General features: G+C 44.7%; 1 protein-coding gene and 1 long non-coding RNA gene across 5 annotated transcripts in view; one reads left to right on the top strand and one right to left on the bottom strand.

The window, feature by feature from the left end:
• The window catches only part of SIN3B (SIN3 transcription regulator family member B), a 30,290-nt gene extending 11,616 nt beyond the window's left edge, over positions 1 to 18,674 (bottom strand). For 3 of the 4 annotated variants that reach the window (XM_007670875.4, XM_007670876.4, XM_007670877.4), the window contains exons 1-12: positions 18,558 to 18,674; positions 17,936 to 18,042; positions 16,927 to 17,080; positions 12,991 to 13,254; positions 11,477 to 11,620; positions 10,258 to 10,380; positions 9,449 to 9,538; positions 8,928 to 9,046; positions 7,484 to 7,691; positions 6,431 to 6,547; positions 1,490 to 1,728; positions 763 to 946 (exon numbers count right to left, since the gene is read on the bottom strand). In XM_007670875.4, the coding sequence (XP_007669065.1) occupies positions 763 to 946; positions 1,490 to 1,728; positions 6,431 to 6,547; positions 7,484 to 7,691; positions 8,928 to 9,046; positions 9,449 to 9,538; positions 10,258 to 10,380; positions 11,477 to 11,620; positions 12,991 to 13,254; positions 16,927 to 17,080; positions 17,936 to 18,042; positions 18,558 to 18,659 (1,851 nt within the window). In that variant the 5' untranslated portion in view covers positions 18,660 to 18,674. The remainder of the gene's footprint in view (positions 1 to 762; positions 947 to 1,489; positions 1,729 to 6,430; positions 6,548 to 7,483; positions 7,692 to 8,927; positions 9,047 to 9,448; positions 9,539 to 10,257; positions 10,381 to 11,476; positions 11,621 to 12,990; positions 13,255 to 16,926; positions 17,081 to 17,935; positions 18,043 to 18,557) is intronic. The other variant, XM_001511568.5, reaches the window with a different exon arrangement.
• Positions 18,675 to 18,907: 233 nt separating this feature from the next.
• LOC103170967 lies at positions 18,908 to 26,140 on the top strand. Its single transcript, XR_486513.4, has 3 exons — positions 18,908 to 19,133; positions 19,932 to 20,084; positions 25,744 to 26,140. It is a non-coding gene; the product is annotated as an uncharacterized LOC103170967 (long non-coding RNA).
• The last annotated feature ends 585 nt before the right edge of the window (positions 26,141 to 26,725 follow it).

The raw sequence follows: 26,725 nt of genomic DNA, 5'->3' as shown, positions 1-26,725 counted from the left end.
TACAGCTTCATCTTCGAAGGACCATGCCAGAGTAAAACAGATTCCAGTGATGCTACTTAATGGCCAAGAGGAAATCCGTGGTATAAAAACTAGGTAGAAACTGTCCCAAGTATAAATTTTAAAAAATAATTTGCATCAGAGAGTAAGTGGATGTGCCAGCAGCACCATAAAACCAATTGGGAATCAACTTACGCCTAACTGTGTGACTGCCTACCTCAAAGACTCAGTGTTATAAAGTAAATTTTATATTTAATGAAGTAGATCAGGGTCAACTACAATAGTATTTAAACTCCAAACTGATTATGAAACTCACAGCTCATGACTACTTTAAAAAGGAAACCCAGTCCCCCTGGAAATGAGATTATGTGCTGTCCTACATAGTAGAACGGCATCCCTCTTTCCTGTGACCAATTAGTCTGGCCACAAAAACTCTCTTTAGAACTCCTTTCTTCCTGGAGATGTCCTATCCAGAGATCACCAATGAGATTAATACAGCAAAGACGTCTGCCTTTCAAAAGGTCTCCTGGGATCTACTCCTGAACCTTTTTCTATAAATGTTTTTAGAGAGCAATAATACGCCACTACTATTTTACTTTCATTCAGAAGTACAGTCCAGGAACACAACCCGATCCATAAGGTGAAAGTTTAAACACTAAAAAATGAAAAAGGACTGGGGCAAATGGGGACTAACTTAAGGATTGTAGTGGGTTCAGATGAAGACATTTCATCTCCCCCTGTCCCGGGTACCAAGGAAGGCCTCACCTCATCGTACACGCTCTCAATTTCATTCAGCAAGCTCTTAGATCGTAGGGCTTTGGTATCATTTTGTTTAAAGTTGACAGCTTGATGGTCAAGGGACTTTAAGTATGCCTTCTCATACTGCTCCCGCCAGATCTTATTGAAGCCCTGCTGGGCCTCCCTCCACTCCTCCTCCTTTGCCTTCAGCCTGCAAGGTAGACGTCAAAGATTGTAATTGAACTCAGAGAGACAGGAGAGGCTACTTACCCCTACATTCTTGTGACCTCAAAAAACAGGCCCCTTTTTCAAATTTTAGCTCCGAACTTGTAGATAAATTAGAATTTGGTAGTGCTGTTTAAAATTACTGCCATCAGAACCCTTCTTACGATAGCATTGTTTATATCTGCACTAGGCCCGTTTCCAGTCGACAAGCTATGGGAATGAGTTCTCTGAAGTAAAAGTTTTTCAGTTCACTTGATACTCTGTTGCAGTGGAATTTGTTGAGTGTCCTCCGGGTGCAATGCACGACACTTACTCTGCCCACAGGGAGCTTAAACTCGTAATGGGGAAAAGCAAACATATTTACATATAGGGTAATCACAGCCAATAACTGAATGCATGTAAATAATGGAACGGCAACGGATGCAAGACAGCTGGACTATAGCCATGCTTAGAAGAGTGCTTGGTACACAGTAAACATTTTAAATATCATCGTCATTATTATTATTACTATTATTATTATAGATGATACCTTTTCAGCACAACAGGAACTGCAGTAACCGGGTTTTTCTTAAGACTCTCAATGATCTCTGTAGCCTTGTCCCCATAAATGCGGTAGATTGCTCTCCGCTGGATCACTTCAGATGTTCCTCCCAGGCAATCGTCCAATCGGAATTTCTCCTGATCCTCAGGAGACATTCGGGAGAGCTTTTTCTGAACACTCTCCAACACGCGAATTGTGGCCAGATTGGTCTCCAAGACAACATCTAACTATTGAAATTAAAACAGGAAGAAATCAGCAGGCAGAAAGCAAGAGTCCTAACTCTGTGATGAGTTTTGGAGATCACACTCAAGCCTCACTGAAGATTCAAAAGGATGAAGACCACCCACGAGTCGCCAAGTGCATCCTTTTTGCAAGTACCTTGCCTAACTCAGAGTAGCCTAGGTGGCAGCGATTTCATCGTACGTTAAAGTTATGAAAAACAGAAAACTACATCAATCTTCTGTCCCTTGTATGCTTCCTTCAAAGTCCAAGTCGGTTTCACAAGCTAATACTTTCTGATGTCTTACCACCAAAGGCTGCTCTTTGGGGTAGAAGCCATTTAGAGATGAGCAGCAGGAGTCTAGAACACATCAGGTTTGTTCCCTCTGACTTATCGACAAAAAAAAAAAATGCAGGCTTACGGGAAACGTTTGACCACTCAGAGCCTAAAATAAAGAACATTAGGACCTAGAAAATCCTCTGGCGTTTATTGGCTGAATGTCTGCCGGAGGACTCAGCCTGAGAGAATATATACGGTAAGATAATTTTGGAGCTTAGCAGGGAAGAGACAGGCACCAATTGCAAAAATCTCCCTCAGAGGTAACCTCCCGAAGCTGAACGCTGAATGTGTGGCCATTCTAAGGGGAAGAAATGAAGCGCTGTCAATTAAAAATAGTTGCAGTGCAATTAATTCACATTGCCTTCCAAATGACTAAAGCAAGCAAATGGGAATGCTTAAGGGCTAGTGATGACCTTGCCATAATAATTATGATGCTTGTTAAGTGCTTGTTATGTGCCACGCACGGTACTAAGTCCTGCGGTAGATCCAAGATAATCAGATTGGACACAGTCCCTGCTCCCCAAGGGAATCACAGTCTGAGAGCAGGATTTAATCCCCATTTTACAGATGAGGTAACCGAGGCCCAAAAAATTAACTGACTTGCCCAAGGTCACACAGCAGACAAGAAGAGGAAACCTTCTCAAGGAAACCCTTGAGAGAAATTCTCAATTCAACAAGAAAACCTCCTAACGAGAGTGTTCTATAGACCACATGACCAAGATGAGGAAAGTTATTGGGAGTTATATAAAACTGGGGAAGCTGAAAGAACAGGATAGGCAGTAGTAGTGGGAGACTTCAATTATCCATATGTCACCAGCATAGAATTTATTGAATGGCTACTGCAAGAAGAGCAGTGAATTAGGCACTTGGAAGCACAGTCTAAATACGCATGCTCAGTTCTTTCCAAACACACTGTCACTAGGTTTGGGTTTTGGTTGTGGTTTTTTTTTTTGCTCAGATGCCATTAGGGAATTAAGCAATCTTCTGACAACCTGAGCCTGTTTGGAATATAGCAGGCCACAAGTGTCTGGGAAAAATGATTTGGTGCCAGAAGGCATGAGTACTATAGCTTGAATTTTCCTGAACATGGGTTTCTGCAAGAATTACAACCCCCAAGTTATCGGAGAACCGGTTTTTCACACTCAGAGACACCACTGATGTGGCAAGTCACCTATCATGATGCGAGTAACTGGAAAGACCAATGCAGGGCTCAAGATCCTGACTGCATCCTCCCCACACCCATCCACATCCACAGCCACACAAACACACACTGTCTTCTGTTGTGCTATCAAGTTTATCTGCAGCGCTTAGCGCTGTTTTCATTTTGTCTCTTTGTCTCACGATCCTCTCGAAACTTCTGCTCAAAAGGAGCCGTTTCTGTCTTGCTTGCAGCTCGTCACGGACGTCTGTCTGCCGTGGTTATCGCCCAGTTTTCAGCTGAGGATACAAACAAGTAGAAGACACGGTCCCCTCCCCCAGATGAAAGATAGATAGGTTGGATCACCGGGATAAGACGTAGAGGTCTGGGGATAGGATAAATGGCTCTTCTGGAACAGCTATTCTTAGAATTGACCAGGAAGGATAATGTGCTGGACTGAATTCTGAGTGATGGGCAACATCTAGTACATGTGGTATGTGGGAGAGCCACTCTGCCATGGTGACCACAACTCTAAAAAATTTAACATTTTGCTTGGGGAGAGATGGGAAAACAAAAAAAACCCAACCACACGGATATTTAATTTTAGGAAAGGAAACTATGAAAAATGCACATCACAGAAGTTGGAGGAAAAGCTGAAATAGGTAACTTAAAAAAAAGTGATTCATTACCAACCTGAAAGCCATTAAAAACACAACATTTAGAGACTCAGGGAAAATCTGTGCCACAAAAAAACAAAACCACATACACAAAAAAAAACACCCAAAAAACAAAAAAACAAACAGGTGACCAAAAAGAATCCCTGCAGGGCTTACTGGCAAGGTTAAAGGAAGTCATGGTGTGGGGGGAGTTATCCTTTCAAAAATGGAAAGCTTCTTTGGCAAGGGCAACGGGAAAATCCATAAAAAGTAGCTGGTCATGCCGAAAGGGAGTAAGGAATGCCAAAACCAATGATAAAAAATTCCTCAAATATATCAAAAACAAGAAGCCAGCAAAAAAGTCAGTGAGGCCACTTGAGGATCATGGGGCAAAAAGTGCAGACTCAGGAATGAAAAGAGGATGGTTGAGAGGCTCAATGACCTGTTCAGTTCCATCTCTCCTGAGGAAGATGTTAGAGAGGTTCCCACACCAAAATTGTTTCTTTGTGGAGGAAAAAGGTCAGAGCAAATGAATCGAGCTATGACGACCACCCTAGATGTCTTGGACCAAATTGATAAACAAACCACCAAAACCAGATGGTATCCGTTTGAGACTTCTGTCCAAATTTAGAGGGGAAGTTGCAGACCTCCTGCCAAGTCTGTGCAGCCTATCATTACAAACGGCCACTGTCTCAAAGGACTGGTAAGACTGCCAATGGAACTCTCATCTATCAAAAGCTTCCAGAGGTGATTCTGGGAACTATAGACTAATGAGTCACATTGCTTTACCTGGCAAATTAGTAGAATTGATAATTAAATTTAGGATCATAAGCACTTTGAAAAACACCATCTGTTGGGAGAAAAATGATGCGGTTTCTGTAGAAGGAAATCAGGCCTCACAAACATATTGGGTTCTTTAAAGGGGCCAACAAGCACATAGACAGGGAGAACCATTAGACAGAATATATTTAGATCTTCAAGAGCGCCACACCAAAGGCTTTAAAAAACTGAGTAATCCTGGAATTGGAGGGAATCAGAGAGAAAACTGGCTTAAAGAGAGGAAACAGGGAGAGGCTAGAGGCCCATATTTTAAGAGGGAGAAGTGTAAATAGTGAAGGTTAGCAGCGCTGGGGTTGATTCTGTTTAACATCTTCATAAATGATTTGGAAGAAGCGGCGTACAGTAAAATTTGAACTCTGCGGGTGAAGCGAAGCTCTTCTGGAGGGGTGACATGTCATGGAGATGGGAATACACTCCAGGACAACCTCATAAAACTGAGTAGGATGAAAAATAACTTCATTGTGAACAAGTGCAAGATACTGCACCTAGGGAAAAATAATGCAGATTACGACGACAGGATGATGGGGCTCACAGATATAGGCTACAAGTAGAGCGGTCATTCATCAGGTTTTATACCAGACAGTCTAGTTTTCAGTTTAAGGATGGCACTTAGAGGCCCCAAACTCCTCCAAATCCACTTCCTCCTACAGAAGTGGTGCCCATTTACAGGGACCTGGAGGAAGGTGGGGGGCTGAGGGAGGGGTGGCCTTAGAGGCCCCCATAGGGTTCTGCAGATTTCCACTAAAAGGTTCCACATGATTTCATTACATAGCACTGCAAAATGCCCATAATGGAATGTGCCATCTCTTACTTCCAGGTCTGCATAGGCCCATCTGGGATCTTCACGTGCTGCCAGGGGCAACCCTAGTTATGACGCAGGAAAGATCTCAGAATCACTGTTAACTACTTTTGAAAATCACCGGTCCAAAGGGCAGCAACATCTAAAAAGGCCACACTGAGCATCACCAGGAACAGGATATAAAACAGAACGGAATTATCTGCCGCCATATAAAACCATGGTAGCTAGAATACTTGGTCACGCATTTTAAAAACGTCACCGAACCAGAGACAATCCAGAGAATGGCAGCCGAGATGATCGAGGGAATGGAGAAGCTATCTTATGGAGGACAGACCCAAAGAGTTAGGACTCTTCAGTCTGGAAAGTCACAGGCTGAGAATGAATGAAGTCCCCCAAATTGGGAAGAATGTGAAGAAGGTGTACGGAAACTCGTTCACCAAATCCCACAGCAGCAGGATGAGGGGATGCCCGCTGAAGCTTGAGGGGAGTGGGTTAAAAACAAACAAGATGACACGTCTTCACACAGCAGATGGGAAGCATATGGAATTTGTTACCACAGGAAGTTGTGCAGGCAGGGGAAAAAAAATCAGTAGGTTCAAGAGATTTGCATAAATTCAAGGATGGGGGGCCCAGAGTGAGTTACTAGAAGGAAAGTTAGGGATATAGAAGAGAAAAAGTTTGGAAGGTTAGACGGTACGTTCCCATCCTTTTGGGTGGACGTCAAGTTGAAATAGATTAGTGGGCTGGAGGAACCATTGCTCTGATCCAGTAATGTCAATTTCTTATGTTCTTCCTAAGATCGTACATCAGCTCCCTAAAAGAAAGACTCCAGGGATCCTGAACACATTCAAGCTAAAATGGTATCAAAGTAGCTGCTGAGTGACCAAAGAATCGTGATTTTTTTTACAAAATCTCAAAATGTTCAGCGCAGAAGTACCTCAAACCGTTCATCCTCGCAGCGATGCAACTGCTCCTCGTAGGGGGTTTTTTTGGAGCTGACAAATGTAGAGTCTTCAGACCAGGATGGAAAGGAGACCCAGGTATCATTCAACACCTAAAACAGAAAGGAGATACTACATTAAACACTGCTTTGCCCTTCCAAACTTGGGCCCCCAAAATCACATTTGCCACACATCTGCCTCCTAAAATTTTAGGGAAGGCTATGGGTCTATTATTTATTTTCTATTTATAGAAATCCAAATTTATATAAATATACAAATAGTATAACATAAACATATAAATATAAATGTATCTAGATGTGTATTTGCTTATTTTTTATATTTATATTCGTATATCAATTGTATCGAGCACTTACTGTGTACAGAGCACACATCGCTTGGGAAAGAACAATACAATACCATTGGTAGACATGTTCTCTACCCACAAGGAGCTTACAGTCTGAAAGGAGGGACAGACTCTAAAATCAATTACAGAGGAGGGAAATGGCAGATTGTGCAGCTATGTACATAGTGCTGTGGGGTGACCATCTAGTTGCTTAAGGGGTACAGATCTGAGCACGTAAGTGACCTAAGGGGGAGGGCGGGATGGGGAAATGAAGTCAGGGAAGGCCTCTTGGAGGGGATGTAATTTTTGGAGGGCTCTGAAGGTGGGGAGAGTGGTGGTCTGTCGGATTTGCAAGGGGAGGCAGTTCCAGGCCAGAGAGAGGAATGCGGGCAAGGGGTCAACGGCGAAACAGACGAGATCGAGGTACAGTGAGTAGGCTGGCGCTAGAGGAGTGAAGTGTGTGGGCTGGGTTGTAGTAGGAAATCAGCGAGATGAGGTAGGAGGAGGTGTGCTGACTGAGTGCCTTAAAGCTGATATAGCTGTCCTTTGTACCACGAAAAACACCAGTGAAGGTGAGGGTCATGTATCGGTGGTGTTTTTGTGACCGAAAAGGCTGAGGTGAGCCCCACCCTTTAAGTCACACTGCCCAAGCACAAAGACTAGCCTTTCTTTTTAAAGTAGGAGCAACCCCAGTGAGAACAAGTACCTCCTTGCAAATGGCTGTCCTTCCACTGCACTTCGGCTGTTGGTAAGTTTTGGGGAGCGCCCGATAACTTGATCCTATGCGCTTGCAAGACGCATAGTCGATTTCCCGACCAATCCCATCGGCAGATCTATCATTCATGGGTGGCGCAAATGACAACTCTTTTACTCCCAGAAAAGATTTGAACTGTGCAAAGAGTTCTGGAAATTTTCTTCAGAAAGCAAAGGCAATACAGTGAGTCCAGATAATCAGGGCCCTGCTAAAGAGCTCTGTACACTCCTAAACTTTTACATCATGTGGGTTAGCTACACAGGGATAACAATTAAGGCACTATTTTAAGGGACCGGCAATACTAGAATGGGACCCTGTCGAACAACTGCCACATAAAAATCCTCTCCCAAAATTTCATCAGTCTGATTCCCAAATCTAACAAACTTGCTGCTAGACGAAGGCCGCCAAGAGATCTGCCCAGCCTAGGTCCTCATTTTGCTGGTTCGTTTTCTTAACTTATTCCATAGGGTCAGCAACATTTCCATGGCTAAGAACTGGACGGAACTAAGTCAATCATTATGGTTCCTCAGCCAGTTGACATTACTACTGTGTTTGTTGAGCACCTACTGGGTGCAGAGAACCATATAAGGTGTTTGTATCTACCCTAGCGCTTAGAACATTGCTTGACACATAGTAAGCGCTTAACAAATGCAATTATTATTATTATTATATGCGCAGACATCATAATTGCTGCCCCTGAGGAGCTTACAACCTAACGGAGTAGCTTTCAATATACTGGTCGGTGACTATTTTTTCAATCTCTACAAAGCTCTCTTCCCTTAGCTAGGACTAACAATAGCTGTCGTCGCTACTGTTCTGACCTTTTCTTCTGTACCTGTGAACAGGAGGCTAAGAACCACAATCGTTTTATTCCAGAATGTGGCAGGAGCAGCTCAAAAACTCTGTGGAAATTAGCATCAACTAAATCTGGGGGGAACCAATACTTTCTCTTCTTAAAGAAACAGAAAACAATGCAGTCAGCTAACTATTCCTTTGACTATTTCTCAGCTGCCACTCACCTATATAACATTAAAATCTCCAGCTCTGGACTCCTTAAAGCTGCCTCTGAATTTCTGTTGGGCCCATTCTGGAAGATGCGGGAGACTAAAAGGTTTTCCTTCTCATTTACCACCTATCGTCTACCTCACGATCATTATTTCTGGAGGGCCTACTGGGTGCAGAGTGCTGTACTAGATGCTTGGAAGAATACAATAAAAGTAGAAAGCCTGGTCCCTGACCTCGAGGAACTTACAATCTACCTCAGGATGAAATGAAGAAAAGGCTTTGAATCTCAGCCCTCTCAAATTATAGTACATGGTGGCAGAAAATGCAGCTTTAGTGATTCTCCCTGCCTTAAAAAAAAAAAGACACAAAGGAAGGGGAGTTATTATCTTACCCTAAGAAGGGAGTGACTAGCTGTAAGAGTTCTGAGCCAGATACCAACTCCTGATTGAAGAGAGCAATACAACGAAGAAAGTTCTCATACACCTCTTGGCTCTTCAGCACCCTGCGTACCTGTTCAAATCAAAGGAAGCTTATTTGCAAATGTCCATCCCCAAACTCTCCTCTCTAGAGACTGTACACAAGCATAGGTGTTTGAAACAGATCCGAGAAAGAAGGAAACTTTAAAACTAGTAGAACAGTATTTGGGCTAGCTATTTCCAGTCAGAACCCTTAAGAAAGGAGACAGTACACATTTATAAAATCAACTTTGGGGAAAATATTAGTTTCTCAGAAGCTCTTTATCTTGAAAACCACCGGGACGTAGGGAGGCACGGTCAATCTATCAGGGGTATTTACTGAGCACTTACTCCGTAAGCATATTGTACTGTGCTTGGGAGAGTACAACAGAGTTAAGCACAGCTGGACAAAGGAAGAGAACAATATTTTAAAAAACAAGAGAGGAAAATCACTGACCTTGTCAAAGAAAGAAAACTCTTGCAATGTTCCATATTTTCCCACTGTTGCCACTGACAGATCTTTGGTACCTCGAAGTTTCATCTTCTTCTGTTAAAAGGTTTTGCACTTTTAATATGATAGTCTTCTTATTATTATGATTGTCTTAGTTAAGTGCTTACTATGTGTCAAGCCTGTTCTAAGCGCTGGGACAGATGCAAGTTCATCAGGTTGGACACAGTCCCTGACCCACACGGGGGGGGGGAAGGGTGGTTTCCAAGTCTAAGTGGGAAGGACAACAGGTATAGAATCCCCATTTTATAGAGGAGAAAACTGAGGGCCAGAGAAGTTGAGTGGCTTGCCCAAGGGCACACACAGCAGGCAACTGGCAGAACCAGGATTAGAACCCAGGTCCTCGGACTTCTGGGCCCGTGCTCTTTCCACTAGGCCAAGCTACCGCTCAGTCTTTTGAAATAAGGCTTGTTTCAAAGAGCCTGCTTTAACCAAATTGATCACTGGATGAGCCACACAAACTGATAATTATATCTGCCATCTCAGGAAAAGTCCACAAATCATCACTATACAGCAGTGGGGCTCAGTAAAGAATGAATCAGGTTTTGCTGGGGGTTGCTTGGCTGGGAGTAAAAGCGATGGAGGAAGCTGCTACCTGACTCCAACTATTTTGTCAAAAGCCCTTTGTAGAGTCTAAAATTGAACACGACCATAACTCTGTCCCTCCTCTTCTTTTTAAAATATCAAGAACGATAAGGGCAGTTCTCTCAAGACAACCCTTTCAAACCTGGGCTAAGATAGAGCTTCCAGATAGCTACCTTGGCTGGCCCAGTAACAGGACGCAGGAGTAGGGGCCTAGATCGTTTTTTAGTGTGGTCCATGTTCTTTTCATGCTCACTTTTCTGGAGGCTGTTCATTTCGCAAGGCCCATTCCCTGTGAACTGAAAGGAACGAGCATTATTGGAGGTTTTAAGCTAAAGAAACCTAGAGGTACCACATTCAGGCTCACTCCTAAAGGGTATTAGGTCAGTGACTTCACCCACTAAAAAGACCCATTTTCCAATTTGGGAGCAAACGCGTAACACTTAGATGATTAGTTTTCATTTTCGAGGCACGATCCACAGAAAATGTCAAAGCTACTGTACTCCTAAAAAAAAAAATTATTAAAAATCCACTTTTGAGTTTCCATACGAAAGCCCTCCATCTTGGTATTGCTTTGGCAGTACCAAGAAAGCATGTCATGGAACCATTCATTAAGCCAAACCTCAGCATTTTTCCATGGGTTTTTTTTTCCCCCGAAACCTTTTATCAATTACCAAGAATGAATGTGGAAGAGACGCCAAACAGAGACACCAGCTTCCTCTCAACTTCTCAGCCAGGGGGCAATGTTAGACAACAGCTGTCACGGAAGAGACCAGTCTGTGAGAAGTGAAAAAGGACCACCCAAAATGCCGAGACCATACCATAAGCCGGCTTAAATAATTACTACCACCTAAAAAGAGCTCGTCTCTAGCACGGCTTCACTGTAACACCCAGCATTTAATGCATTTCTGCAAACAGCAACCTTTTAACGGTCCCTGCCAAAGCGATTAATCCTTTCAGAGCAGAAAACCCAGAACACCGAACGAGTTGGTGCCAGCCTGTTAGAACCCACAGACTATTTCCAGGAGCTGATTCCTTAGTTGGGACTATTTTCACGCCAGGCGTTTTTCTGGACAAGAAAGCGCCTTACAGGTTTAGCTATAACCGACTGCCTTTAAGCTGCAAGCTCCCTGTAGGCAAGGATCTCATCTTCTCCGCTCACAGAACAAGAGGCATACCAAAAACTGCTTATCCCTTCCTCCATTCCTCCCTCTCCTGACCCTCCGCTGGAAATCCACTGTCCAAGAGAAATAACCACATCTCGAGTGCCCAATTTCTGGACAGTTGGAGAACAGAATGGATTTCCACACGGCAGCCTCGACGCCGCCACCGTTCCTAACCCGCAGGACTTTGAGGATATTTCTGAGAAAGTTTAGTCTCCGACTGCGTACGTACCAGAGATCTTTTAGCCTCTGGAAGGAACTGTCCAAATTCAGAAAGAAGATCCTCTTGGCCTCTGAAGAGATTAGCTACTTCAGTAAACACCTCCTCCTCTGACATGCCACGGAAAGGCCGACCTTTAGTGTTCAGCTGCTCCTTCTATCGATTGACAGGGAAGGAAGAGATGAGTCTTTGTTAGCACAAAGGAAGGGAAGATGTAACCTGCTGGAGTCAAGCATCAAATTGGGGGCAAGGATGGGGAGAAGACAGAAAATTGTTCACGGCTTACCGCAATATACCACTAGAGAGGGATCCGACTGTGCCACGCTGGCAACGCATGTTGCCTCCAGGGAAAGGATATGGAAAATCTTGGCACCTAGCAAACCTTTCGGAGGACTCTAAGGTCCGGAAGAGTTCTGAACTGCTCTCTGACAGAACGGAGAGAAATCTGGGGAGGACTGGAGAAAAGTGCCTCCCCTGAGGCCTGGACCTGTCTCAGCTCACCAAAAAGCGGGCGGCACTCGGGCCATCTTGAGTCCTCTTAAGCCAAAACGCAACAGTGGGCCGAGCAAGTCCAGTGATTGTCATGTCACTGCACATGCGCAGAAATCCACTGTGACTAGCAAATCCCAGCAACTCACAGGGATTCCCTGGGCGCGTGGGCTACATCCCATGCAAGTAAATTCCCCCTCCTCATCCTCCTTCCCCAAAGTCAGGTCGGGCATGGCCAAAGTAACAAATGTCAGGGTTAGGCTTGCGTCACCTTACCCTGTGCAGAGAGTTCTACTTGAAGGACGTGGGAAAATGACAATAACTCAGCGTTCGCTTTTCGGAGAGGAAACTAAACATTTTACAAAATTACATATATAGAGTCCCTGGGAAAATTGCTACTATCTGATCAGTCAACTGGATTTACCATGTATCGGCTGTGAGGCTGAAAAGACAAGATATACCTTCTGAGTTGCCGTTTCACTTAGACTTGCTCAGATACGCTATCGCCCCAATGAAAGAACAAATTGCTACAAATTGCTTTGACAAAGGGTGGGAAACATTACTCAAAAAATATAATCTCTCACTGCTAGTTTTCAACAGCTGCTTTCCCACACGGAGAAATAAGGCTACCTAGATTCTCTTTGTCTTGTTTGTTGCAAAGTAAAGACAAGACACTCCTTTGGAGTTACAGTTTTAGCCGGACTTACTCAGATACGCTTCCAACCCAATGAGAAAACAAAACGCAACAATACAGCACTCCAAAAGGGTAGGATACATTACTCAAAACATAAATCTATCAGTGCTGGTTTTCAACAGCTGCTTTCTGCACAGAGAAATAAGGCTACCCAGATTTTCGGGGTCTTGTCTGGCTACAAGATGGAGAAAATCTGGATCTGGTTGGAGTTTCAAGTTATCAAAGACTTCTTTCCATTATTGATATTACGTGCCTAAAACCACACTCGAACTACATTTACACACAAGGCTTGTCAATGCCAGTTTAAATACCCACATAAGAATTCTGAGTCTGAGGATCTTACCTGGTAAGTGTGTAGTATTTCTAAAAATGATCTGTAGATTTCTGGATGGTCAAGAAAACGGGTTTTAATCTTATTCACATAGCTTATAGCATTGTTGAATTCCACAGAATCAGATTCTAAGGGCATCTGAGGCTTGTCTTCTTTGTATGGAAGCTGTTGCTTGAAGTCTTCTGAACAGTCATTGTGGTTATGAGAATTCTCCTGGCAATAATGCAACAATAATCCACTACCGGGCAAGGTATTTGGAACAGAATCTGAAGACACCTAGCAATAAAATACTAGTGGGTAATTCATGCATTAAAACAGATGAAACCTAATTTAAAAAAAAAAAAGGTTTTTGGGGCTTTTGTTGTTTTTTTTTTTAGGGAAAACTTAGGAGGAAAAAATAACCAAAACTACTGAATGACGTATCTGACATTACCCACAGTAACAGTGACACTAAAGTGACTCAACCAAGCATATACATTGAGACTGTGAGCCCCATGTGGGACAGGGACTGTAACCAACTGGATTACCTTGTATCTACCCCAACGCTTAGAATGGTGCTTGGCATATAGTGAGTGCCTAACAAGTGCCATAATAATAATAACTCTGATACCTACTGCTTGACAACATTAACTCCTAATCAACCTAATCAGCACCTGTACTCAGTAATAGTCTATACAAAGATACGAAATTGGAGAAATCCATGATACCCATTAAGTCTATATTAATGCAAGAATGCGGTTCATTTATCTCATTAAGAGGTGGCTCAGACTTTAAATGGGAACATGCCTGCCATTTTGGCTGTGAGTTCATGGTGCTCGTCGTCTTTAATATTTCCAAATGATCCTCCTCTGGAAAGAGAAGAGCAATGTTTTCAATGAAAATAGGACTGTTCTGCTTATCTGCGTGATCTGAGCATCTGGAAAGGTTGTACTAGCAGAAACTCCCAGGTAGTTAGACCAGTCAACCAGCTAATTCGTTTAATAAGTCTGACTTGCTGACACTATTTCCAAACGGTGAAGTTGGAAAAAATCAGTAAAAGCAATCACAAGAAATAGAGAATGATGGAACAATGGACACAGCAATATTTCTCATTATAACAGCTCACTGCAATGACTCAAAGAATTGAGACATTTCATTTGCACATACCTACCATCTGAAAAACTATTTAACAATATTTTCAAATAAACCCTTTGACAGCAAAACAGAGGAAGCCCGTATATTTAAAATAGGTCCTGCAACTTGAGCTCTCAGGGAAAAAAATCAATTTTTCTCCTCACGGGCGCAGGGAACCTTTCTGCCAACTCTGTTGTCTCGTACTCTCCCAAGCGCATAGTACAGTGCTCTGCAATAGTAAGCGCTCAATAAAGTCCATTGATGATGAACACTCCTGGCTGTCCCAGTATTCAGTAAAGGTTATTTTAATAAGTCGCTGACCGCTGATCTCTCCGATTCCTTTTCAGCCAATCGGACAGCAATTTGCTGTTATCAATCAATGGTATTTATTGAGTGCTTACTGTGTACATAGCACCTCTAGACTGGGAGCGCATTGTGGGCAGAGAATGCGTCTGTTATATTGTTGTACTGTACTCTCCCAAGGGCTTAGTGCAGTGCTCTGCACACGGTAAGTGTTCAATAAATTCGACTGACCGACTGTCTTAAGGGGTTTCGCTTAGAAGGGTGATATCGCTACGCTTATACAGTCTGAAAGCTACCCAGTTTATTCCCTGCCCCGCAAATGCGGAAGAAGAAAATGGTACCAACCTTATCTATTTTAATGTCAGGGCGCAGGAAGAATATAAGGCTTTAGTAGTAAATAAATCTACATTCTTTTCAGACTAAAGTTAGCCAACCTTAACTCAACTACTCCAGTTAGCTGTGCAGCTCCTGATTGAGGCAGCTTGCAACTATTAAAGATAAATCTCATTTCTGAAATCAAGACAGTGTTTCTTGCCAAAACCCAGCTATGAATCCAGATTAATTGTAATATTCACAGATCACACAGTACTCACTTAACTTCCTGTCCCTGATTCCCTACACATTTTGTTCACAAATATATAGTTGGTGACCTCCGCCGGTTTCACTCCTTAATTTCTCATGAGATTAATCCAGCGGAGACTGTTTCATTTTCAAGGACGCTAAATTCTGACTGGATAAAGTGGTTCTGTTTGTGCGTGTGAAACACGGAACAGCATCATCTACATGCTTCTGGGTTTCTTGCGAGAAACTGAGAAAACAGCTTTCTACAAAAATGATACCTAAAAAAATGACTGATCTTTTTATTCTACATAATAAATGTGGTTTCTCTACTAGGAAAACTCAAATCACCACTCTGCTTGAAACAAAAATCTGAATCGCTCATCCTTGTAACTCTCTAGACTCTTAAGTTCATTATGGGCAGGGAACGTGTCTGTTATAGTATCATGCTGTAGTCTCCCAAGTGCTCAGTACAGTGCTCTGCACACAGTACACGCTCAATAACTACGACTGACTCTCTGCACTCCTTTTTGTACTTTAGGAGACGGCCAAACCAATTATTGGAAAACGCCACAAACTTTTACCACGCCGCCATATGTAGAGATGGTAAAGATCGCAAAAGGTTTTAAGAGAGTCTCAGAGATCTAATGAAATCAAACAAGAGGGAACCACATAAAAATAGGGCAGCAATTGTCTCTATGAACTCAAAACCATAAGGCCTAAGGGCAGGGACTGTGTCTGAACAACAATTACATTTTCGGAAACCTAATAAGACAGTAATAATAGTAAAATGGCTTTTCAGTTGCTGATAGTGACGTTATTTCTATACTTGCTGAGACAAAATGGGCAAGAATGTAAAGATCAAACATACAGGTGGACAGGGAGAGGATCTCCCAACTCTGTTATGGCGTACTCTCCCAAGCGCTTAGTACAGTGCTCTGCATACAGTAAGTGCTCCATAAATGTCACTGATCGATTGTATATTTGGAGCTCTAAACAGGGGAAGCCCCAAAATTTGATTATTTCCCGTAGCTGTTGGGGTGACCTTTCCTATTTAAAATTGTTTTTAACTGTTAAGAGAGAAAGATAAAAGGAGGGAAAGGGTGGGAGAAAAACATGGAGAATATGGAAGGAGGGAGGGAAGAGAAGGGAACAGGAAAAGGCTGAAAGATGGAGGGGAAGAAAGACAGAAGGGTGGGAGAAAGAGAGGCCGTCAGTTAAAATAACATAGAACCTGGGTTCTAATCCCACTCCTCCCCTAGTCTGCTGTATGACGCTCAGCAAGTCGCTTCACTTCTCTGTGCCTCAGTTACCCAATCTATAAAATGGGGATTAAGACTGAGCACCCCATGTGGGACATGGACTGCGTCCAACCCAACTGGCTTGTATGTGGCCTAGTGCTTAGTACGGTGCCTGGCACTTTGTAAGCACTTTAACAAATACCAAAATAAATAAATAAATAACAGAAAAGTCGAGGAGCACACAGAGAGCCAAAGGATTACGGCAACAAGAGACGGAGGGAAAGAAAAATGATCCGGGAAAATGAGAAGACCAAAAGATACAACAAGAGAGGTAAAAGGCACCGGAGTACAAAGCCAGAGAGGGAACGAAGGAACACACAAAATGAATTTAGAAGCACTGGTGGAGAGGAGGGTGATGGCGATATTTCCAGATGATTGAGTATAAAGTCCAGACAAACACTGAATATTGATGCCACTGGATGTAAGATACTAACCAAGACATCCAGCCATGATTTATATTCTCAAAACTGATTGTTTTCAGACTGCGGGGCTGTGTGGGTGTTTCAATCTATTTTACAGTGAACTAAAACTGATTAGCATCTCTTGAAAAATGTGTTCCAAATTGCAATCAAGGCAAATCATCTTAGGTACAATGGAAAGAGACACTTTCTCCTACTTAGAAACACACGCACAGAGTTTGGGGTACAGATAAATCACTCCATTTGTAACCTACCTGATTTGCCACTGACGACTGGACGTTCAGTTTGCCATTCTTTGGGATCTCTATTCTGTAGCCCAGAGGAAGGAAAGCGTTGAATCCCACGATGAGGTCAGGATGCTCATGAAATAGTTGAGACACACGCCTAATGACTCCGGGAGTATCAATGCTAGAACCAAGAAGAAACCGTTAAGGCTTTAAAGAAGCGAGAATTAAAAGCCAGTACCGGCGGTGAATTATTTCAATGCCTTCCAAACTCCCAAACACCACGGAGGGACTGCCCACTTCCACACCGGGGGCAGTTTTAAAACGTTTCTCCTGGGGCAAATTTCTTCTTCTTTTTGACGTCTGTCCTCCTTCACCTAGATCGAAGCCCCCGTGAGGCAGACCCACGTTGGATCTACTCATCTCGCATCCACCCCGCGCTCTGCACACCGTAAAGCAAGCGCTCAGGTCATTACTCACTAATGACTTAACCAAACTGTTAGGATTTGGGTACGTGCTCTTGTCACTGAGGTCGCCTAATGTTTACACCGTAGCGCCACTATCCCGATACTGTAAATCCGGGGTGAGTTTTTGGTGGCTGGCAACTCCCAAGAAGTAGGGGAGAATAAAGCGCTGCCAGTCACGGGAGTTACAGTTATCTGTGCTGACATTTAGGACGCTTGGTGTTCACCACCAAGGATACAAAGGCAATCGATCCGATAGAACTTACTCCGGCCTTAGGATACACAAATTTTGGTAGTGCCCCCCACCCCCCACTCACACATTCCTCCCCAACCTTAAAGTGGGTTTTTTTAAAAACAAACACTGCTTAACTCCCGTGGGAAAGGATGATGGGGAAATACTTCCAGCCTGGGAGCTTCACCACTCTTCAGGAACTGGTGGGTGGGGGTGGGAAGGAGAAGGGCAGGGGAGGAAGAGGAGGCTGGAGAAGAGCTCTTGGTTCTAAGGAGTTGTCCTAAGCTTGGAAACTTCCAACCAGGTGATTGCGCCCGATCTACGATCCCCTCCCCAGCATTACCTTTGGCTCTTGAACTCTTTCATGATTTCCAGGAAGCCATTGTAGGTGGCCGGATCGCTGCCAAACCGGATCTTCACCTGGTCCAGATAGGAGAGGGCATCCTCCACCTAGAGAGAAGTGGGACTGTTTGGAGGCTGGGAACAGGGGGCGAGATCAAGAGTGGCTTCGTGGGGGGGGGGGGGGCGGGGAGGAGGGCCAGAGGGGAGGGGAGAAGAAGGTATGAGGGAGGGGCCAAAGGGGTGGGGGAGGCCCGAGGTGGGATGGGGGGGGGTGTGGAATGACGGAACAGGTTAGGGGGAGGAGACCGGGAGGGGGAAACGTTAAAGAGATCCTAGACCTGGGAGGGGGCAGGGAGTCCAACTACAGCCCGAGGGGCGGGGGGGAGGGGCGGGACCCTGAGGGGGGCTAAAAAGAGTGGGCGACGAGGGGTCGGAGGGGCAGAAACCAGGCGACGATTGGCCTGAGGTGCATCAGGGTGGGGAAAGGGGGGGGGGGGAGAAGAGGGCGAGACTGGCTCGGCCGGGGGGGAGGGGCGACAGAGTCCACAGCAGGCAAAGGTTGTTCGGGGGAGGGAGGGGAGAGGGAATTAGGCGGGGGGGACGCCCGGGACTCCTCCACTTACATGAACGGGGAGCTTCTCCTGCGCGGCGGACCCCGAGCGGCCCCAACGGGCGCCGGTCAGCCCGCGGCCCCCGGCCCCGGCCCCGCCGCTGCCACTCGCCATATTGGACTGGAGCGCAGGGCTCTTGCCCCGCCCCCCTCCTCGCGCTCGCTCGCTCGCTCTCTCTCTCTCTCTCGCTCGCGCTCGCTCTCTCTCTCGCCGCGCGCGCTCGCTCTCTCTCTCGCCGCGCGCCGCAGTCGTCAGGGCGTCCTCCGCCCCGGAGGAGGAGCCCAACGGGCCGCCGCTCGCCGGGCCGGGGGTGGGAGGGGGGGAAGGTATCTCCCTCCCCGCCCCCCAGCCCCCCAGCCCCCCCATCCCTTCGGCCCGAGGGGCTTTTCCCTTCTCAGGAACCCGTTCCGTCTCGTTTAGGGGGCGTCTCCCCGCAGCGATTTAGCGCCAACAATAGGATCCGGGTGATGCTCCCTCGTCGGGCTCGGCGTGAGGTTCCGGCGCCACTCTCCCAACCGCGTAGCACAGGGCTTGGCACCCAGGAAGCGCTCGATTGATACGGTTGGATGAATGAACGCTCTGTGGCCCGTAAGCGCTCGATAGATGCGACCGAATGAATGAATGCTCTGCACCCGGGAAGCGCTCAGTAAATAGGATCGAATGAATGCTTGGCACCCAGTAAGCGCTCGATAAATACGATTCGGTGAATGCTGGGCACCCCGTAAGCGCTCAAATTCATTTCCCTGAATGAATGAATGCTCGGCACCCCCGTAAGCGCTCAATAAATAGGCTTGAATGAATGCTTTGCGCACAGTAAGCGCTCGATAAATACGATTCGATGAATGAATGTTTCGCACCCAACAACGCTCAATAAATAGGATCGAATAAATGAATGCTTTGCACACAGTGAGCGCTCAGATGCCATCGAATAAGTGAATGAATGCTTTGCATCCAGTAAGCACTCAGTAATAACGTTGGCATTTGTTAAGCGCTTACTATGTGCAGAGCACTGTTCTAAGCGCTGGGGTACATACAGGGTAATCAGGTTGTCCCACGTGAGGCTCACAATTTATCTCCATTTTCCAGATGAGGTAACTGAGGCACAGAGAAGTGAAGTGACTTGCCCACAGTCACACAGCTGACAAGTGGCAGAGCCGGGAGTCGAACCCATGACCTCTGACTCCGAAGCCCAGGCTCTTTCCACTGAGCCACGCTGCTTTTCTATAAATACGATTTGATGAACGAATGCTTTACACAAAGTATGCACTCAATAAATGCTATTCAGTGAATGAATGAATATTTGAAAGAACAGTTTATGCCCCTCAAGGTATTGATTAAGTAACCCATCCTCTGCTATAATATCATCTTTCCTCCCCATCACTCCAGGCTAAGGATGGTGAAGAAGATGTGCCCCCGTGACGGGATGGAGGAGACCCAATATTCAGGAACAAATGGCCGTTCCACCCAACTGGCCACCGCACAAAGAAACTGGTCACAAATGCAAAGGGGATTGTCATCCTGAACCACCAGAGTGTTATGGTAACCATTGTTTTGAGGGGAATGAATGGGTCTCACACGTGCCTCTTTTCCCCGTTTCCCAGTTAATCCATGGGATTTATTGAGCGTTTTACTGTGTGCAAAGCACTGTTACTAGTTGCTTGGGAGAGGACAACAGAACAGAGTTGGTAAACGCGTTCCCTGCCCACAACGAGCTGACGGTCCAGAGGGGGAGATGGGCAGGTTCGCCCCCTTTTCCTCACCTTCCTCTTCAGCTTCAAATGGTTCGAAGATAAAACCGAGACGGTCGTTTTCAACGTCCATGCCTATGCTGGTGGTTAGAGCACAGGCCTGGGAGTCACATGGACCTGGGTTCTGATCCCGGCTCTGCCGCGTGTCTGTTGTGTGACCTTGGTTAAGTCACTTCATTTCTCCGGGCCTCAATTACCTCATCTGTAAAATGGGGATTAAGAGTGTAAGCCCCATGTGGGATAGGTACTCTGCCCAACCTGATTAACTTTTATCTACCCCCGCGCTTTGAACAGTGCTTGGCGCATAGAGCTTCACAAGTATCTTTTTTTTTTTTTATTGTCACGTCCCCCGCTAGCGGGATGACTTTTACGACTCTCGGTCACCATATACAGTATTGAAAAGTTGCAACCAAACAAAGACCCATAAGATATCGGGGCACCTCCATGCTTTGAAGACTGAGGTAGAGGCTCGGAAGCATAACAGCACCGCTGCTTGATGATTGACTGCCTCTTCAGTCAGTCAATCGTATTTACTGAGCACTTACTGGGTGTGGAGCACTGTACTGAGCGCTTCGGAGAGCACGATGCAACAATAAACAGATGCATTCCCTGCCCACAGCTCCTTGCACCAACTTGTGGGTCGTGTTTTACCGAAACAGACTCGGGATGTGGGAAGGACCCCTAATCCTCTCATGTTCTAAGCAAGTCGTGTAATGAAAACACACCTTATGGCAGAAGGGGGTGGGAATTCAATGCAGCATGTCACTCAAGTAGGTTTCTTAATTTCAGGAGCATACTATGAGCACAAAGCAATCACTTCAGAAGCACTTGAATAATCATGGTATTTAAGTTCTTCCTATTAATGTCTCTCTCTCCCTCTATACTGTAAGCTTGTTATGGGCAGGGAATGTGTCTGCCAGCTGTTGTGTTGTGGTCTCCCAAGCGTCGTGGCTCAGTGGAAAGAGCACGGGCTGGGGAGTCAGAGGTCATGGGTTCAAATCCCGGCTTTGCCGCTTCTCAGCTGGGTGACTTGGGGCAAGTCACTTCACTTCTCTGTGCCTCAGTTACCTCATCTGTAAAATGGGCATTAAGACTGTGAGCCCCACGTGAGATAACCTGATCACCTTGTATCCTCCCCAGCTCTTAGAACAGTGCTTTGCACATAGTAAGTGCTTAACAAATGCCACCATTATTATTGGAGTGCTCTGCACATAGTAAGCGCTCAGTAAATATGATTGACTGATAATAAATGATATTGATGATGGATGATACTATGTGCAGTCAGTGGGGTAACTACAATACAAGCAGGTCAGACACAGTCCCTGTCCCACATGGGGCTCACAGTTTAAGCAGGAGAAAAAACAAGTATTGAATCCCCATTTAACAGATAAGGAAACTGAGACACAGAGAGTTTAAGTAGCTTACCCAAGGTCATACAGCAGGCAAGTGGCAGAGTGCTGAATTGTGCTTTCCAAGGACTTAGTGCAATGCTCTGCACACAGTAAGCGCTCAGTAAATGAGAATGAATGAATGAACCCAGGTCCTTTGAATCTCAGGCCTCTGCTCTTTCCACTAGGCCATACTGTCTCTCTGTCTTCATGGGTCTCACTTGCCAATGTTGGAGTGATGCTGACCATACAGTTTGTTCTGTGCAGGTCATTGCCGTGAAAGGAATTTGCACTAGAAAAATCTACTCACCCTGTCCAGACCTGGCCGGTGAGAAGGAAATGCTTTATATAGCACGTAAGAGGTCAATAATAATAATAATTATGGTATTTGTTAAGCGCTTACTATGTGCCAAGCACTGTTCTAAGCGCTGGGGTAGATACTAGGTAATCCCAAGTGGGGCTCACAGCCTTGATACCCATTTTACAGATGAGGTAACTGAGGCACAGAGAAGTTAAGTGCCTTGCCCAAGGTCATAACAGCAGACAAGCGGCTGAGCCGGGATTAGAAACCACATCCTCTGACTCCCAAGCCCGTGCTCTTTCCACTAAGCCACGCTGCTTCTCTACTAAGCCACGCTGCTTCTCTGGCAAGTACATTTTACGGTCTGTCTTCTGAGGGGTTGAACACTATTATTTTAACTTATCCACTGACTACCTTTATATTAGAGAAAGACATGAAGCCATGTGACATTTGCGTAACCTTGAAAATTTTGAGGTCTCCAGTAGCTACTTTTTTGCCTAAGACAGAATATCAGTGTTTCAGTAACCCATACCACAGCTATCTTTTTTAAAATACGCATTTTATTTTAGACTCAGTTCCAGGTTTCAGGAGGCACATTTACAAAATGAGTGTTTTGGGCCCGTCGTGTTGAATTTTTTTTTCTTTCCATATGATATGTGGGGAAAGTTCCAGGGATATTTGCTATAGAAATAAATTCATTCTTTCAGGTTTGCCCAATGAAAATTGCCAGGAAATCCTGTGAAATGCAAGCACAGGCCAACAAAGTTGGGAGGACTCATTTTTCCAAAGTTTATTTGCTGTGTAGGAACTATATATAAACTACATTGTTTTGGGGGGTTTTGTATTTTTTTAAATGGTATTTGTTAAGCGCTTTCTATGAGCCAGGCACTCTACTAAGGACAGAGGTAGATACAGAGTAATCCAGCTGAACGTAGGGAACTGAGGCACAGTGAAGTTAAGCGACTGGCCCAAAGTCCTGCAGCAGACAAGTGGCGGAACTGGGACTAGAACCCAGGTCCTTCTGACTCTCTTGTTCCTTGCTCTATCCACTAGGCCATCCTGCTTCTCATTGTTTATTAACTCAATTTATATTCATGTCTGTCTCCCCCTCTAGCCTGTTAGCTCGTTGTGGACAGGGAATGTGTCTGTTTATTGTTATATCGTACTCTCCCAAGTGGTTAGTACAGTGCTCTGCACACAGTAAGCGCTCAATAAATACATCTGAATGAATGAATTTAGGACATTACAAAGTGAAGGAGCAGCATGGTCTAGTGGAAAGACCACGGGCCCGGGAGTCAGAAGACGTGGTTCTAATCCCGCCTCTGCCAATTGCTTGTTGTGTGAACTTGGGCAAGTGACTTAACTTCTCTGTGACTCAGTCCTGTTCTCCCTCAAATTTACTCATTCATTCAATCGTATTTACTGAGTACTGTGTGCAGAGCACTGTACTAAGTGCTTGGGAGAGTACAATATAACAATAAACAGACACAAGCCCTGCCCACAACGAGTTTACAGTCTAGAGGGTGTGACTGTGAGCCCCATGAGGGACAGGGACTGTGTCCAACCTAATTAACTTGTATCTACCCCAGCATTTAGAACAGCGTTTGAAATGTCTTGTCTCGTCTTATGCTGTCGAGTCGTCTCCAACCCATAGTGACACCACGGACACATCTCTCCCAAAACACCCCACCTCCATCTGCAATCATTCCGGTAGTGGTTCCATAGAGTTTTCTTGGTAAAGATCCAGAAGCGGTGTACCACCGCCTCCTTCTGCGCAGTCAACTCGAGTCTCCTCCCTCGACTCTCTCCTGTGCCTCTGCTGCCCAGCACAGGGTAGTTTTGACTTGTTGCAGATTGCCTTGCCCAAGCTAGGAATGGAATGGGTAGGCCTCTGCTTGACTCTTCCTCCTGTAGTCGAGTCTGGTAGGGTACTGGAGACTCTCCAGGTGCGACCCTGAGAGGACGTTGGAAATGCAGTAAGCGCTTAACAAATACCATAAAAAAAGGGCATGAGCTTTTTTCGGGATTGTGTTAAATAAAGTTGCCTGTTATAGACATGTTCTCTAGGGAAAACAAAGTTCTTGTTTTCTCATTGCAAATATCTGTGCATGTGGGCCTTTCCCTATTATAGCCACATCGTCTCCCTTGGATTAGCAGGAGAATCGTGTGCCATGATGCACCTTATCTCTTAGGACAAAGCAGCGTAGCCTAGTGGATAGAGCACAGATCCAGGAATCAGAAAGACCTGAGTTCTAAACTCAGCCACACCACTTGCCTGTTGTGTGACCTTGGCCAAGTCCCTTCTTTTCTCTTTGCCTCTGTTTCTTCGTCTGTGAAATGGGGATTGCATACCTGTTCTCCCTCCTTCTTAGGCTGTGAGTCCCATGCAGGACGGGGACTGGGTTTTACTTGATCACCGTGTGTGCACCCCAGAGCTTAGTACAGTGCTTGGCACATAGTAAGTGCTTAATGAATAACATGATTATTATTACTCTAAGCTTACTGTTCTGCTAAATCACTGTTTAGTCACTTTTTCTTGTGAAATGCCTAGGTACAGAAATGAGTTTTAGCTGCTGCTGCTTCTCGCAAGTCTATGACGGAATGAATTCATTCATTCATGAATTCAGAGTGCACCTTATTCTTTCCCAGCGTGTGTTTTCATTACATGTTTTGAATAGACGCTGTTAGATTACTAACCTTCTCACCGTACCTCCATCTCATCCGTCTCGCCAGGAACCTCCTGCCCACGTCCTACCTCTGGCCTGGGACCTCCTCCCTCTTCATATCTGACAGATGATCACTCTCTCCACCTTCAAAGCCTTACTGAAGGCACATCTCCTCCAAAAGACCTTCCCCGACTACGCCCTCATTTCCTCTTTTCCCACTCCCTTCTGTGTCATCCTTGAATAGCACTTAGGTACCTATCTTTAATTTCTTTATTTCTATTAATGTCTAGCTCCCCCTCTAGACTGTCAGCTCCTTGTGGGAAGGGAGCGTGTCTCCCGACTCTGTTATACTATACTCCCCAAGGGCTCATTACAGTGCTCTGCACACAGTAAGCGCCCAATAACTATGATTATTGATTCATGATGGAATTAGGGAATGTTTTTCTGATGAGCTGTGTCTATTTGGAAAGCACGCGACGTGGTGATAGAAAAAATAGGCGCGCGTATGCACTCGCCTATTATGTGAGTTTTCCGCAACCGGGGTTTTGCCAAGAACGTAACCAGTGTTTTCATTTTAACCCCTCGGTTTTGACTGTGAGTCCGTTGTTGGGTAGGGATTGTCTCCATTTGTTGCTGAATGGTAGTTTCCAAGCGCTTAGTACAGTGCTCTGCACACAGTAAACGCTCGATAAAAACGATTGAATGAATGAGTGCTCTGCCCTAGGCTCCTGCGACCAAGTCATGTGACTCAGAAGCAGTGCCCCTTCCCACTGGGACTTCCTGATCAGCGAAGGGATATTTGGTCCTCATGAGTGCCATCAATGGCCCCCTAGTTATAGGAGAACAGTAGGAATTGATGTTCCATTTTCAAATGCAAATTGTTTTCATAATTTTATTCCACTTCAGAGAAGGGTGCCCTTACATCCCCTTTAACTTATTTTAAGCAGTAAACAGAAGAGTCTTGTTTGTGTGTCTTAGTCTTATTTATTCAATTTTCTTTCAAACTCTACAGATAGTGATATGCACAATTAATCCTGCACCTTCTCTTTGTTTGGACAGCATTCTTTTTTTAACCGTGTTTTCATTTCTTGGCAGATTTAACAGATTTAGAGAGAAATCTAGGCTGAGTACAGTTTTGAAAATGGAAACCAAAATTGAAGAAAAATAGCAAAGAGGAAACTAGACTTCCCTCGGAGAAGACAACTTGCAAGTAACTGAGTTGTCGTATTGTTTTCCAGCCTTTATTTACTTTTAAAAATTTGAACCCATTTCCAAATCTGTCATTTCATATCCTGCATCGGTATCCTAACTTGTTAAAGTCTTTTTTCCAACCATCAGAAACATCCTTGGAGTTTGATAAAAAAAAATATTGATGCCAGCATTTTGTGGAGAGTAAATCATTAGAACTAGGGGCATGTAAAACTTTTTATGTTTCAAAAACTACTTTGTACTAAAAATTACAACATTTTGAGTTTTCTTCATGGCCAGAAAATCTTACAAGGACACAGGGTGTATTCATTCCTTTCTTGTTGTTGTTGAACTGAAATCTAGCACAATTCTCCCACTCAGTTTATGATCCTCAGTATAGTTCAACTTCATGAGAGTTTAAAGTAGAACAGGATCGATTTATTTTAAATCCTTTTGTCCCTGGGAGGAACCTTTCAAAGATCTGGGTCCTCTGACCATCACCAAAGTTCCCTCAGAAAGAAAGACAGAATTTTCAGAAGCCACTGAATACAAATAGAAAATCCATTTTAAGTGCCATAAAAACTGTTTATGTTAAAACCCCAAGAGGCAGATGGCCTGAAAAACGAAGAGGAGAGCAGTAGCATATTCAATCCGCTTCACTCGGAAATTCTCCCCTCTTGACTTGTCAGAGAACTACCCGCCGTTTCAAGGCCTTCAGGGACTATGAAGCTGTTCACTAATTCGACTCCAGCTTAGCTCTGTTCAGCAGCACAGCAAGGGCTACAAATCTCAGTAGGTGTTTAATAGAATAAATGCTAATGCTGGGTGGGGAAAACAATATGTTGGAATTCATCTAAGCCACTGGGATCATCACCATCACTATTTACTG

This window comes from Ornithorhynchus anatinus, chromosome X1, assembly GCF_004115215.2.
Source record: "Ornithorhynchus anatinus isolate Pmale09 chromosome X1, mOrnAna1.pri.v4, whole genome shotgun sequence".
NCBI lineage: Eukaryota > Metazoa > Chordata > Mammalia > Monotremata > Ornithorhynchidae > Ornithorhynchus > Ornithorhynchus anatinus.
The sequence above is the reverse complement of the archived record's forward strand: the minus strand, read 5'-3'. Positions and strand labels throughout refer to the sequence as shown.